This window comes from Cololabis saira, chromosome 18 (genome assembly GCF_033807715.1).
Source record: "Cololabis saira isolate AMF1-May2022 chromosome 18, fColSai1.1, whole genome shotgun sequence".
Taxonomy (NCBI): Eukaryota; Metazoa; Chordata; class Actinopteri; order Beloniformes; family Belonidae; genus Cololabis; species Cololabis saira.
This window is the reverse complement of record NC_084604.1, coordinates 20,607,678-20,621,091: the sequence shown is the minus strand read 5'-3', so window position 1 is coordinate 20,621,091 and position 13,414 is coordinate 20,607,678. Positions and strand designations below refer to the sequence as shown.

At 38.4% G+C, this 13,414-nt stretch overlaps 1 protein-coding gene across 1 annotated transcript; it reads left to right on the top strand.

The window, feature by feature from the left end:
• Window positions 1-7,679: 7,679 nt before the first annotated feature.
• Window positions 7,680-11,195, top strand: rsph3 (radial spoke head 3). The gene is given in 7 exon segments (XM_061746980.1): window positions 7,680-7,768; window positions 7,770-7,884; window positions 9,440-9,536; window positions 9,539-9,639; window positions 10,270-10,432; window positions 10,553-10,639; window positions 11,104-11,195. Coding segments are annotated over 7 exon segments (744 nt in total).
• The last annotated feature ends 2,219 nt before the right edge of the window (window positions 11,196-13,414 follow it).

Genomic DNA, 13,414 nt, shown 5'->3' with positions numbered 1-13,414 from the left:
CCCACTTAAGAAATGCAACTGGAGCAAATTGTGAAATTGCCCTGGCATGTTATTTCCTTTGTTGGGTGGCTCTTTCTTGATTATTCTGTGATCTGAACAGAAGCGTACTTGTGTTCTTGGTGGCGTCAGATCTGAGCTAACAGGCTTACACATATTGCACTGTACACATAACGTCAGTTATGCAGTTTAATTGATTATAAAAACAACTTCAACACTGAAACAACTGAGAATGGCTCATATATTTCTATAAGTCGTTATAACCATTCCTTTAAATATTTTTTTTAAATTTGTTTTTATTATTTGTGTCATGGCTACATTTTGTTGATGTTTGGTTTGCTTTTGGAGGGCGTGAGCAGCGTGGTCAGGGCGTGGTCAGGCTGGCATGCTCAACGAGGCACAACTCATCCCAGAATATATAAAACCTGGCCAGGACTGTGCCAGATTATTCCGTCACACCTGGTATGACGGTGGCTGTTTCCGAAATCGCATACTGTACTACTAGTACGTACTGATTTTGCCTTGATGTAGTATAAACTTTATTGAGAAAACACAAGTGCAATACAAAACAGAGGCCACCGGACAGCATAATTTTGTAATGGTGATATTATTTAAATTGTAATATTATTTTTATTTTTATTATGTTTTATACCAAGTACGTAGAGGTGCATTAAATAAAACCCAAACATATGTAGCTTAATAAAATAAAATGAAATTCAATAGACCGATAGGCCTATGTTCATTTTAATACATCTATTAAAATTGTGACGGATCTGATGTGCAGACAGAGGAGCAGCAGCTGCATCTGGGGCTCCAGTAAAAACATGAAGCTTTACTTTATATTCAGACAAACTAATGTGGCAGCTACAACTGTTAGATTATATCTATTAAACCAACATTTATTTTCCTAAATGATTTATTTCAGCCAGCGGTAATTCTCCACAGAGCTGCAGGTCAGTTCATTGGATCACTTTCTCCCCGGGACCCGGCGATCATGTCTGTACTCCGACCGTGAGCTGCTGCTGTTCTCGAGCCGGCGGCTCTTCTCATCCCCGAAAACATCGGAGCAAATTTCTTAACAGGCGTTATTTGGACAAACTGAGCCCAGGTTGGGGATCTTAACGGTTACTTTTACCCCTGAAAAAATATTAAAACTTAATAAAGTGGCATATTAACAGCGCTACAGCGGAAATTAGAACAGCTTTTAGCTCTCGGCTCCTGCTGTCGTTTTGGTGCGAAATGCATTCTGGGATACTTGGCTGCATATTGCTGTGTGAACGGTCTGCTGGAGCGGCGTACTGAATCGTTCATTTAGTAGGCAGTATACAGTACATACTGATGTAAACTGCTGATCTACTGGGATTTTCACGCACAACCATCTCTAAGGTTGACAGAGAATGGTCTGAAAAAGAAAAATATCCAGTGAGCGGCAGTTCTGTGGGCGCAAATACCTTGTTGATGCCAGAAGTCAGAGGAGAATGGTGCAGCTTGTTCGATCTAATAGAAAGGCAACAGTAACTCAAATAACCACTCGTTACAACCGAGGTATGCAGAAGAGCGTCTCTGAACACACAACACGTCCAACCTTGAGGCGGATGGTCTACAGCAGCAGAAGACCACACCGGGTGCCACTCTTGTCAGCTAAGAACAGGAAACTGAGGCTACAATTCACACAGGCTCACCAACATTGGAAAATATTTTTAGGCCATGTCACGATACACGATATATATCTCGATATTTTGCCTCAGCCTTGAATTAACACTTTGATGCAGACAATCACACCAGTATCATGATTCTATATGATGTCTACATTAAAACATTCTCGTTCATACTGCATTAATATATGCTAATTTTAAACTTTCATGCAAAAAGGGAGAATATGTCAAATTTACCAAAACTGTATTTATTAAACAGTTACTAAGCAGTGATTGGCACAAACATAAAAAGTGTCATTTCAAAACAGAAAGTGCATGTTGCATCTCTCTGACTCCCCGTCTGAAGAACATCTGCTAAGAACATGTTCTGGTCCTGGTTTTACCAGGATGAGCTGCTCTCGAGCAGGAGGGGCCCCTTACAGCACCTTTATATTAAGACTATTGTAGGTGTAGGGACTGCAATGTTTCATCCTCTCCTCCTTTACTTTGCATCACTTTCACTTACTTTTAGAAATATGACGTCATATAGTCTTGTTTGACTTTGTTTCGATGATAGTGATTGATTTCATGTGGCCACATTTAAGCAACACTAGGTGACGTTTCTCAGCTCTGGAAGAGAAAGGCTCGGCTGCGCGCGGACGCATGTCGCACTGAGTGGATAGTTGGAGCTGCATCAGCGCGTGCAAGGAGAAAACATCCCCTCCCGTCTTTACTAAACCGTCCCAGTTTGCTTTGAAAAGAGTCGCGTAGCAACCGCGCGGATGAACTCACGGCACAAACAGGCCGAGTTTGGGAAAGTTAGGTGGAACTCACGTCCTCCTCCATTCGTTAGCATTAGCACCTACAGCCGCTACCTTTTTGCTGGGCGTATGGCGATGCACGCACGTGACTGACATATGCAACTGGGTGCGCTTGTTTTATCTCTCTGAGAAAGAGAGACGAGACGTGAGAGTGAGAAAAGCCTGTAATTTAATGCCCGCGGCTAAAAGCAAATGCGTGACAATGTACAGTATACTCGAATACTCACGATATAGTCATTTTGTACATCGCACAGAGAAGAAGCTGGGATACATCGATTATACTCGATATATCGCCCAGCCCTAAACAGAAGATTGGAAAAACGTTGCCTGGTCTGATGAGTCTCAGAATTTGGCGTCAACAACAACAACATGGATCCATCCTGCCTTGTATCAACGGTTCAGGCTAGTGGTGGTGGTGTAAGGGTGTGGGGGATATTTTGCTGGCACACTTTGGGTCGATTAGTACCAACTGAGAATCGTGTCAACGCCACAGCCTACCTGAGTATTGTTGCTGACCATGTCCATCCCTTAATGACCACAGTGTACCATCTACTTCTACTTCCAGGAGGGCAACGTGCCATGTCATAAAATGTGAATCATCTCAGACTGGTTTCTTGAACATGACAATGAGTTCACTACTCAAATGACCTCCACAGTCACCAGATCTCAATCCAATGGACCACCTTTGGGATGTGGGGGAACGGGAGATTTGCATCATGGATGTGCAGCCGACAAATCTGCTGCAACTCCGTGATGCATCATGTCAATATGGACCAAACTCTCTGAGGAATGTTTCCAGTACCTTGTTGAATCTATACCACAAAGGATTAAGGCAGTTCTGAAGACAAAAATGGGGTCCAACCCAGGAGTAGCAAGGTGTACCTAATAAAGTGACTGGTGAGTGTATAGTCCAAGTGCCAACCATCCAGGCTCTGGGTTGAGGCTCATGGCTACCTAAGATTTGTTGCAGTTCCACGCCTGGCTACCAGAGGCTGACTGCAAAAGCGACTCAATCTCCGTTGACTCCGATGTCAAATCGTCCAACTCTAGAGCAGATATAAACACATTTACAGCTTGGTTAAAAAAAAGGAAAAAAAAACAACAAATAAGTCTTGGTCACAATAGTTTGATTTCACACCCATGACAACTCTGAGTGGGGTGAATTTTTTACCACTACCACTTCGTTATCTAATAACAGTTCAGTATCCTCTAGCTGCTGTTTTATTTAACAGTCTGAAAGATCCTGTGTTCGTTTGTCTGGTGCACCATAAGAAAACCAGTGAAAGAGAATCAAAGTTAATACAAGCTTTTATTATATCATGCACAATTTTTCCGGACGGAGATACACTTACACTCCCAAACCACATAGGCAGGAGAGGAATGCACACGGTGGTCATCGATTCAGTCGTATTTATACTAAAAAGGGAGGTGTTCTTCGTAGTGAACTCCATCTGTGGAGCCAGCTGTGGGGAAAGTCACCCAAACATGTCACACCTTCAGCCTTATATCTCTGTTGATTGCTTCCTACTTGAGGTGTCAACCCAGATAACAGATAAGACCCCTCAATGTTAAAACATCTGTTTCTCCCCATTGTCTTCACCCAACGAAGAGTAAATATCTGAACTATCTAAACCCTGCAAATAAAAAAAACAGTCGAGCCATATGGCACTAAACCCTGCAGATAAAGAAAACAGCCGAGCCATAACACAAGGGCTGACTCTGCGACTATAGAAAACAGCTGAACTCCTGAATAGGAGATAACTTTGCATATAGAGAAAACCACGAAAAAACCTTCAAACTCAAACAATTTCATGAAATCCTAACAAGTCCATTTACTCTTTAGAAAGCAAAGAAAAAGAGAAAAATAACACAATTAAGAGGTCAGCATGAGTGACTTTTTTCCTTGAAAAAACTAAGTAGACTAAAAGCTTGAACTGACATTTCAGTTTCTTTCATTGCATTGAAAATTTGAACCTTCCACAGAACAATTGGAAGCTAACGTTTGAATTTAATGTCAGTAGTAGTAATGTTTGAAAACAAATTTCAAAACCTTTTTAAGTTGATCATATGTACATCAAGAAGCTTCTAATCATCAGACCTCTCATTAGCAGACCTTGAACCAACATTCACAAAGCATGATGTACAGCTTTCAGTCTTGTGCATTGTTACAGCTCAGTTCAGTGTGACTGGAACACACTGTAACATACCAGCGTGTTCAGTGCGACGAGCTCTTTAATAATCTCTGGGGCTCAGCGTGAATTTGTTGTACATCACATACTGTTACAACCTTCAGATGTCAAGTGCTTATTCAGCAGCAACAGGGACAGAATGTTTACTCAGATAATTGGGAGGGAAACACAAAGATGTGCTTTCAATGTTGTCTTTGAAGAGGAATGGTCTTTTTAGTTTTACAGCAGGTTTTAAGAAGTTAAGAGTGTTAAGAGTGTTAAGAAATTGGGTTTCTGAAACTTAGCTAGCTCTAAATGATCACAACATTATTATCACATTTGTGAAGAAAGCTTCCCATTGGTTTTCACTGTATGACTTTTTCAAAGAAACTTTATGCACAAAGCTAATATAACATTTCCGCTTTGACATTATTTATGTTTTCAATCACCTCCATACAGAAGTGTAGAACTCTTTCATTTCGGATGGTTGTCTGGTTGATTTTTATTTTGCCCATGCCATTCCTTGACATGTGTCTCAAGCCACTTTTACTCACCTTTGAGATGCTGCTGAATAGTGTTTGTAGTGTATAACTCACAACTCTACCTGCTGCGCCACTCCAGTTTACGACAAGATCTGATTGCACTTTCAAAGTGCTCAGGAAATGAGCTTCAATGCTTCCCTTATAAACCATTTTAACTCTGAATTTTCTCTATCTTTGTGATCTGAAAAATGACAGTGGATTGTCAGAATATTAAAATAATCATGTAAAATGTTTCCAATATTTTCCTCAGTTTCTATGGAACAAAAGAATCAATTGGAATTTGTGTTCATAATACACGACTTCAGTATGAAATTATTATTTTTGTCCATCAGGTTTTAAGTATCATGTTTCAGTTCCACGTTGTGGTCTAAACATGCCACTTCAGGCTCCAAAGACTACAGAGAACAGGGTGAATATTTAAGGCTCACTGCTCAAACTGTATTCACTACCAGCAGTGTGCTCCTTACACTTTTGGCATATCAAGTTTCACTAATGATCACTTCTTCCTCATGCATCATTATTTGCAGGGTTCCTATCCATCACCTTCAGGATTCCTAAGTGGTAAAGACAGAGCTCAGTATTGAAAAAAGATGCACAAATACTGAATGATAAATTACTTATGAAATTGCCCTGGGACTTTTATTGTGTTTAATTAGTGATTTTAAACATTATAAACGTTACGATTGTGCAAAAGGCAACAGGAAAAGATGACATCAGTGCATTGCTGCCCTGCAAAGGGGTGAAAGATTGCAATGATTTCTTACTGGTTGCGTAATAATATGGCGGTAAAGAGAAGAGACTAAGCAGTGGTAACCCAAGCTGTTTCCTCTTTCGATAATTTATAATGACTTTGGACAGCTAAAGCATTAAACACTGCACAAAGGGGAACAAATCCAAACTCCTAACAATGCAGAAACCCCTCATTTGAATGAATGTTCGATCATTTTATGAAAAAGATTGAAAACAGTTGATGGTACATCAAAGTTGTCTCCCATAGATGATGCAACTATATTTGGCTCTCTGTGATGTAACAAACTGTCAAGAAAATAAATAAAAAACAACATAGTAATGTTATATAATTATGTTTTGCTTAGATATTTCTAAAAGGGGGGTGGGGTGGAGGATCCATTCATACTGTTCACGATTATAATGGGGGGTTGGACTTTATCCAAGCTGTTAAAGGGTGAGAGGTGAGGTCCACTCTAGAGCGGTTAAAAAAAACAAGGAGAGAGAAACTGAACATGCATAACTAAATAAATGACATGGAACAAGTTGCCCTAGGTGTTGACAGACATGTCTTACCTTTGACATTGCAAAGGCAGTTTCGTTTTGATTTTGGTGCTCTACTTTTCTCTGATACTTTCAAAGTTTTTTGTGCAGAGGAAAATGCTCTCTGTGGTTTGGCACTGTGCCAAGTGGCGTTTCAGCTTTCGGCTAAATGCCTCATGCCACCCACCACTTTGCATTCGCTTTGAGCAAAACAGTTGTGTTTACAAGTATGCAATGTTCCTGTGCTTTTACACACTTTCAGAATGCAAAAACGTGGGACAGCACGTCAGACTTACACATACTATATATTCAGCCATGTTACAATGTAACATTTATAATGTCAGAATCAATGTTGAAATGAAATACAAGTTTGTTTGTATTTTATTTATTTGATTTAAATAAACAATTATATTCTTACTCACTAGTTTTTTTTAAACACCTTTTATCTATAAGATAAAATTCAGGAAGGTTTTTCTTTTCTTTTTGTGCAGGAAGTGGTGTCTGCATCAAAAGGTTATTCACTGAACTTCAGAAGTGTAAAGGTGTGTGGGTTTTTTCCACTTTCTGGTCAATTCTCATTTAAATTTGTCTATACTTTTATTAAACCTGTCAATAATTCTTAACTTTATTATCTATTTTATATATTTAGACTACACATCATTTTCTTATCTGTATTTAAAGGTGAATCTGTTTTAAATATTTTAATGCAGGCTGGATGAAAAGCCTTTCGACTGTCATGTGACATTAAGCCTTGTTGTAGTTGGTGACGGAAATTACGTCATAATGTATGATCTACTTCCTAGAAACGGTTGCCATAGCAGCCGCTGGCGTCTCTCAGCGCTTCTTTGTCCGGTTTGTCAATGTTAATGAGTATGTTTTCGCAATTTTATCATATTTTTTGTATCGTATTTGCAATGGAAATAAAAGCAAATAATGGTGTTATTATCATAAAATGTAATTAAAGAACATTCACGCTATTGTACTAGACTGGTGTAAATTATTGTTAACATATATTTTATTAATCTTACATCTTATATCTGTTCTCTAAAATAATACTATACATTCCTTTGCCTTTACTTCAGCTGTTTCACTGTAGTGGTATCACTGTTTTCATTTGCATAAATATTAGTTTAAACTATTTTAATATTCTTATTATTATTCTTATTATTATTATTCTTATTATTCTTATTATCTCAAATGCTGTATTTTGTGTAGTAAGAATATGCAGCAAGACAACATGCTTTTCCCATGCAATGCAGGACTCAACACATTGGTGGAAACATCATGTACGACCGTCACGTGGTCAGAGGAAGTACCCACCCCCAAGGCATCATTCCAGCTGTATGTATGAGGCCTCCATTTTTCTGTGCTTTCTGAGGCTTTCCTGGACAAACCACTCTTCATACCTGCCAAATCTGGTATAGATGTCACAACACAGATTGAAGAGGGCGAGGTGAATAGTTTTAACATAGATCCACTAAAAACAGCCATCTTATAGACATTATTTAGAGGGGAAATGCTTCTGATCTTACATATAAAGTCCTTTCTATAGTTTCATGATGTCGCCTGTTGTTCTGGAGGAATTACCTCAGTCATAGTTGTCACATCAATCAGAATATTTTATTAATCCCTGGTGGAAATTGATATTTGTGCTGTAGCTCCAACTCATAAAAAATCTGTGTAAAAATAAGGGAAAAATATAGAAAAAAAGCCTATGAAAGGTTTGTACATGTATCTACTGTACATACATATTTTACACACATGGTAGACTAGATATATTAATTGTAATGTTATGGTACCGTACAGACGGGTTTGGGCGAAGTGCATTGATGCAGTATTGCACACTGAATTATGAGTAAAATAAATAAGTAAAAGTGATGGTGGGGGTGTGTTGGTAGCGAGTTTGGTAAAGTCCGAGTGTCAGGCATTCTGAGGAAAGAGTTGTAAAGTCTGATGGCTACAGGCAGGAATTACTTCCTGTGGCGCTCTGTTGTGCATTTTGGGCTCTGCGTTGGTGTAACGCGGAACCATAAATCAGCCTTTAGTGTGCGCTGTTCTGAGCTTTTCTCTGTTGTGCTCATTTTGCTGGGACGTCCGTCCCTCCGCCGAGACACAACTTTTGCGGTATGCGTTCTTTGTTGTGTCTAAAAATGATGCGCAGTGCCCACTCAATCAGAAACTATACAGATATTTTGTGATTTTTTTTTATATATATAAAACAATTCAATTGTAAAAAAATAAAGGATCCCCATAACCTTTGATCGGGTGGGCAGGACGCACGTCTGGGTGGGCACAGCCCACCCCTGCCCCAAAACGGCCTCGAGTTCCTGTACAGAGAGGTCCGACGGGAGGATTATGATTGTATAGTGTGAGCAGACGGGTCGCATCTGAGCATCGGGTCGTACAGTGTGAGACCATAAATCGTGGGCTGTGAACTTTTGAACTCTGCGATCTAGTCATGCAGTGTGAGATGGGGCAGTCTCAAACGATTTAAAATATCGCACAGTGTATGCCAAGATAAGATGTTATGTACCTTGGCCAACATCCTCCTCTTTGACGGCACCCTTACGGATCAGTTTATGGAGTCTGTTGGTATCCGTTACCCTCAGTCTGCTATCCCTGCACACAACAGAAAACATGATAGCACTGGCAACCACAGATTCATAGAGCATCCTCAGCATCGTCCGGCTGAGGTTGAAGGACCTCAGACTCCTCGGAAAGTAAAGGCAGCTCTGGCCCTTCTTGTAGATGGCTTCAGTGTTAGTCCAGCCCAGTTTATTGTCAATATGCACAGCTTACATATTTAGTCCACAGTATGTGTAGGATAAAAGAAGTCCAGCATTATATACCTGGTTTGTGGAGTTAAAAAGAATGATGCTGGTTATTTCAAATCAACTCAACTTTGTGCTTAATTATCATATTTGTGTCAGTGATAAAGGACAGAGTACGTGTAAGGTATATATTAATATAAAAAGAAGAGCACCACTGACTCCAAGTATTCTCTTCAGTTGTTTGACTTTGACAGAGAGATCCAGTCAGTGCTGGAAGTCCTTGTAGGCAAGACGATTGAACAGTCCCTGTTGGAGGTGATGGAGGAGGAGGAACTGGCTTGAGAGCCCAGCAAAGGGTATTTGAAGAACTCAGAATTTGCGAGCTGCAGGAGGTGCAACGGCTGCAGGAGCAGGAGAGGCGCAAAAATGAAGAAAAAGTATGCAAATTCTACACACTAGCCACTACAGTAGCCTACATAAAAGAAAGCTTACTCCCTCTGTCTGCCTTGACATGCAGAACATATCAAGTGTTCAACCTTGAGAAGATGACAACTATGATATAATACTACGGGCAACAAGTTAGATATCTTATCTTAGGAGTCCTAGAGAAGACACATTTTTTGGTTTTAGTCTGTTGTTATGTGTATTTTAACATTTGATAGCCTGTTTTCTCACATTGCCAAGGAAACACTGTCAGTAAATCAAATCCGATCAGGGGCTTACGGCCTTGATGAAGCTTCGGAATGTTTATTTTTACTTAGTCAATCCTATATATTCCTGTTGCACGTTAAGTTGTGTTTTCACTAAATTAAATGGGACCTCACCTTTATGATATGGATGATCTTTTTATGAATAGTAGTATCCACCAACTAGAATCGCCTGTTTATGTTCATGTTGTTAACTGATCATTTCTGTGTTATTGCAGTCTATTATCTACACATCAAAAATATATTTCTACATTGTGGACTTTTTTCAAAGAGAACTGAAATCTTAAACAGTGCAGATGAAGCCAGTATAATAAAAACAGTAGAATACTTGTGTAGAAATATGTCCCATTTTCACCTCAGAAATGTAGAATTGCCCAGCAGAAAGAGGTGCTGAAGAAAGAGAAGGAGGCTGTAGACAAGATATCTGCCCGGGTGTGCACTCAGCAGTATCTGTTCAACTTACAGCTGATGATCCTAAACCCACTGAGAGACCAAGGTTACCTTTTCGACCCTTTTCAGAATGGTGAGCCTCTTCAGCCTTTCACCTTTTTGCCACTTGAGGGCGTCACTGCACCAATTTCCACTCGCACCACTTGTGTGTGAACATTTATGTGATTCTGACATTTCTGGCTCTGGTTTTCAGATATTGAAACTAATTTCTTCCCATGGCTCATGGCTGATGTTGACAACTGTTTGGAGAGAAGATACTGTGCAAGAGAGCTGCTTGACAATAAGAGAAACTTAAATTATTGAAATGTATTTATTTATTTTTTGTTCCTCTCAGTTTGATATTCTAACCCAGTGATGCACAAAAACTTCCACACCAAAAAAGAAATCAGCAAAAGTTTTCTTTTTGACTTTATTGTTCACTGACAGTACTATTTTTTAGAAACTGTAGTCCAGGGTGTGGGTCATCACAAGTTTTTTTTTTAAACTAAACCTTGGGTTATAGTATACGTACACATGTTTTGGCTCAGCTGTCAAACACTAAAAAATTAAACTTTAATACAGCTAAGCAGTTTTAACCATGGATGTATTATATAACAGACAAACGTACAGGAAGCATTTCCCCCCCATTGAATGCATCGTTACTCTTGAAAGACATTGTTAGAGCGCCATCTAGCGGCCTGTTGTAGAATTATTCTATACTGTTAAACATTATAGGAGCCAGTAATGTGCAACAAAATTTAACACTGTCTGTTTCAGCTATCATCCTTGAAGTCACCCAGAAGAGACTGGAGCAGTTCCAAGAACTGGAGACTCAGCTTCAAGAATCAGACTCATAAAGAGATCCACAGAGCATACAAATAAACTCCTTAACGGTAAACTGTTTAATTGACAGAACTAATATGACAAGTTTTAGTGTATATATCTTTGTTTGTTTACATGTCTTCAGCATAATTTATACATTAGGATTTAAAAGATGTTTAATGCTTTTGATAAAACAGAAATTTAGATTGTAAAGTTTTTGGCTCTTGTTATATATCGCGTACTTCGACACATTCAGGAGACACAGTCACTTCTTTATAAATTAAAGTTAACCATAACTGTATCTACAGTTCTTTTCGTAAGATTTCCATGTTTTTTTAAGATGGTATTTTTAAAGCAAAGGCTTAGGCTAAAAGCAATTGGCTCCAGAATTTTGACCTAATTAATTTTATTATTACAAAAATCTTTAGAAAAATAAATAATTGTATATAGAAAAAACACATCTGTCTCAATTATCCAATCCTTTAGTCAGAAGGACTTTCTATTTCTGTTAATTAAAAAAAAACAAAAAACAACTGCTATTATTATAAGAACATTTCTTCACTAAATAACTGGAGCATGTGCGATACATCATTTAGCATCATCAGTGAGAAAGGTTCCTTTGCTTACTTGATAAAGCAGTTTCACTCCCCCACAGAAGCCAAATATGAAATGACTCAGGCAGCAGTGCAAACACAGCATTAAACACTATCAAGTTTTCTCATTTCTCACAGTATCAATTTTCTCATTTTTTCATTTTTGTGATAGCCAGTGAAAACAGTCTTTTTTTCTCTCAGACATTCAGTATATTTGTCCATCTGAACTACATAGTCATTTCTTTAAATGTGATATTGTTAAGTATCCAGTCAATTGGTTTGATGCTTTTAAAAAACAGCTGAAGACATTTTTATTTAAACAAGCTTTTAGTTGAATGGGCAACTTGTCTTTCATTTTAATTGTTTTTTGTGTATACATTTCTATTATTGTCATTTTTTTTTCATTCATCTTGGCATTTGTGGTTTAACTAATTTAATTTTAGTTTACTCCGCATGTTATTGTCAAACACTTTTTGATTTTATCTGCGAAAAGTGCTATAGAAATAAAGATTGATTGATTGATTGATTGATCAGGGGGAAGTGTTTGACAAAAAGCACACTTAGAGATGACCAAAAATCTAAAAAAGATCTAAAAAAAAGACTTGAGATAGTTGTGGAGCAGGCAAGAAACAGGTTTTAAGGAACTCCACGTATTCAAATGCAAAGTCAAAGCGTTCCTTTGACTTTGCATTTGGCATCACCCTGTAAACAGTTAACTCAAGTCTACTAACAGGGAAATTAAAAAATGTTTTGCATTGCTCTGATAATTTGCTTAAATCTCTCACTATATCACTTAATTCACATCTTGACAATTAAAGTTACTTCAGATACACGTTTGGTCTTTCATTCCTTTAAAGAAAACGTGTCTATTCTGGCATGTGTTTGGTTTTGTGGTTTATTGGTGCAGGTTCAAGTCCGAGACACATTCAGGTTGAATCATGAAGAATGTACTGTACTGACATTGGTGCCAGTGACATGAAGTACTAGAAGTGCCTATTTGTTAAAGATTAAGAACATGAGGTGGTGACGGACAAGTCTTTCACATCCCTACTGTCGTGTTGTGGTGAAAAAGTAGCTCTACCTCAACTATATACGTGTCTATTTTAATCCCGCCTCGCCATTGGTCGGCTCACCTTTGACTCCTCCCCTCGATGACTCCCTGGTTCCCTTTGAAAGTTTCTGCTGTGATGCAACTGTATTCAAGACAGGTGACTCGTTTTTTACACAGAAGGAAACTTAAAATGTGTTGAGCCTTAGTTTGCATTCATTTTAGTTTCCACAGTTAATTTCAATATATTGTTTAACTCAAGGTCCTTGTTGAATACCATGTTTTATATTGACTGTATGTGAAATATTGCATTGCTATATAAGTAGTACAGAAAATGTAATAATCTCAAGCCTTTAAAGAACATATTTGAATAATAAAAAAGGACATTATGCCACCTCTCCTTTTGCTGTTTGAATTGGCACGCATTTGTGGCAAGTATTGGGGGCAAAATCATCCTTAATTTACATTAAAACAATATTTGTCACACTGATAAGGCTGCCATAGATAAGACTTTTATAGGCCTGGAAGGGCTATAAAATAAGGATGGTTGTGAGATGCCCAACTTACGGTTTCAGAAGGAAGTCATGATCGGTCGGTCATAGGTATATTGTGA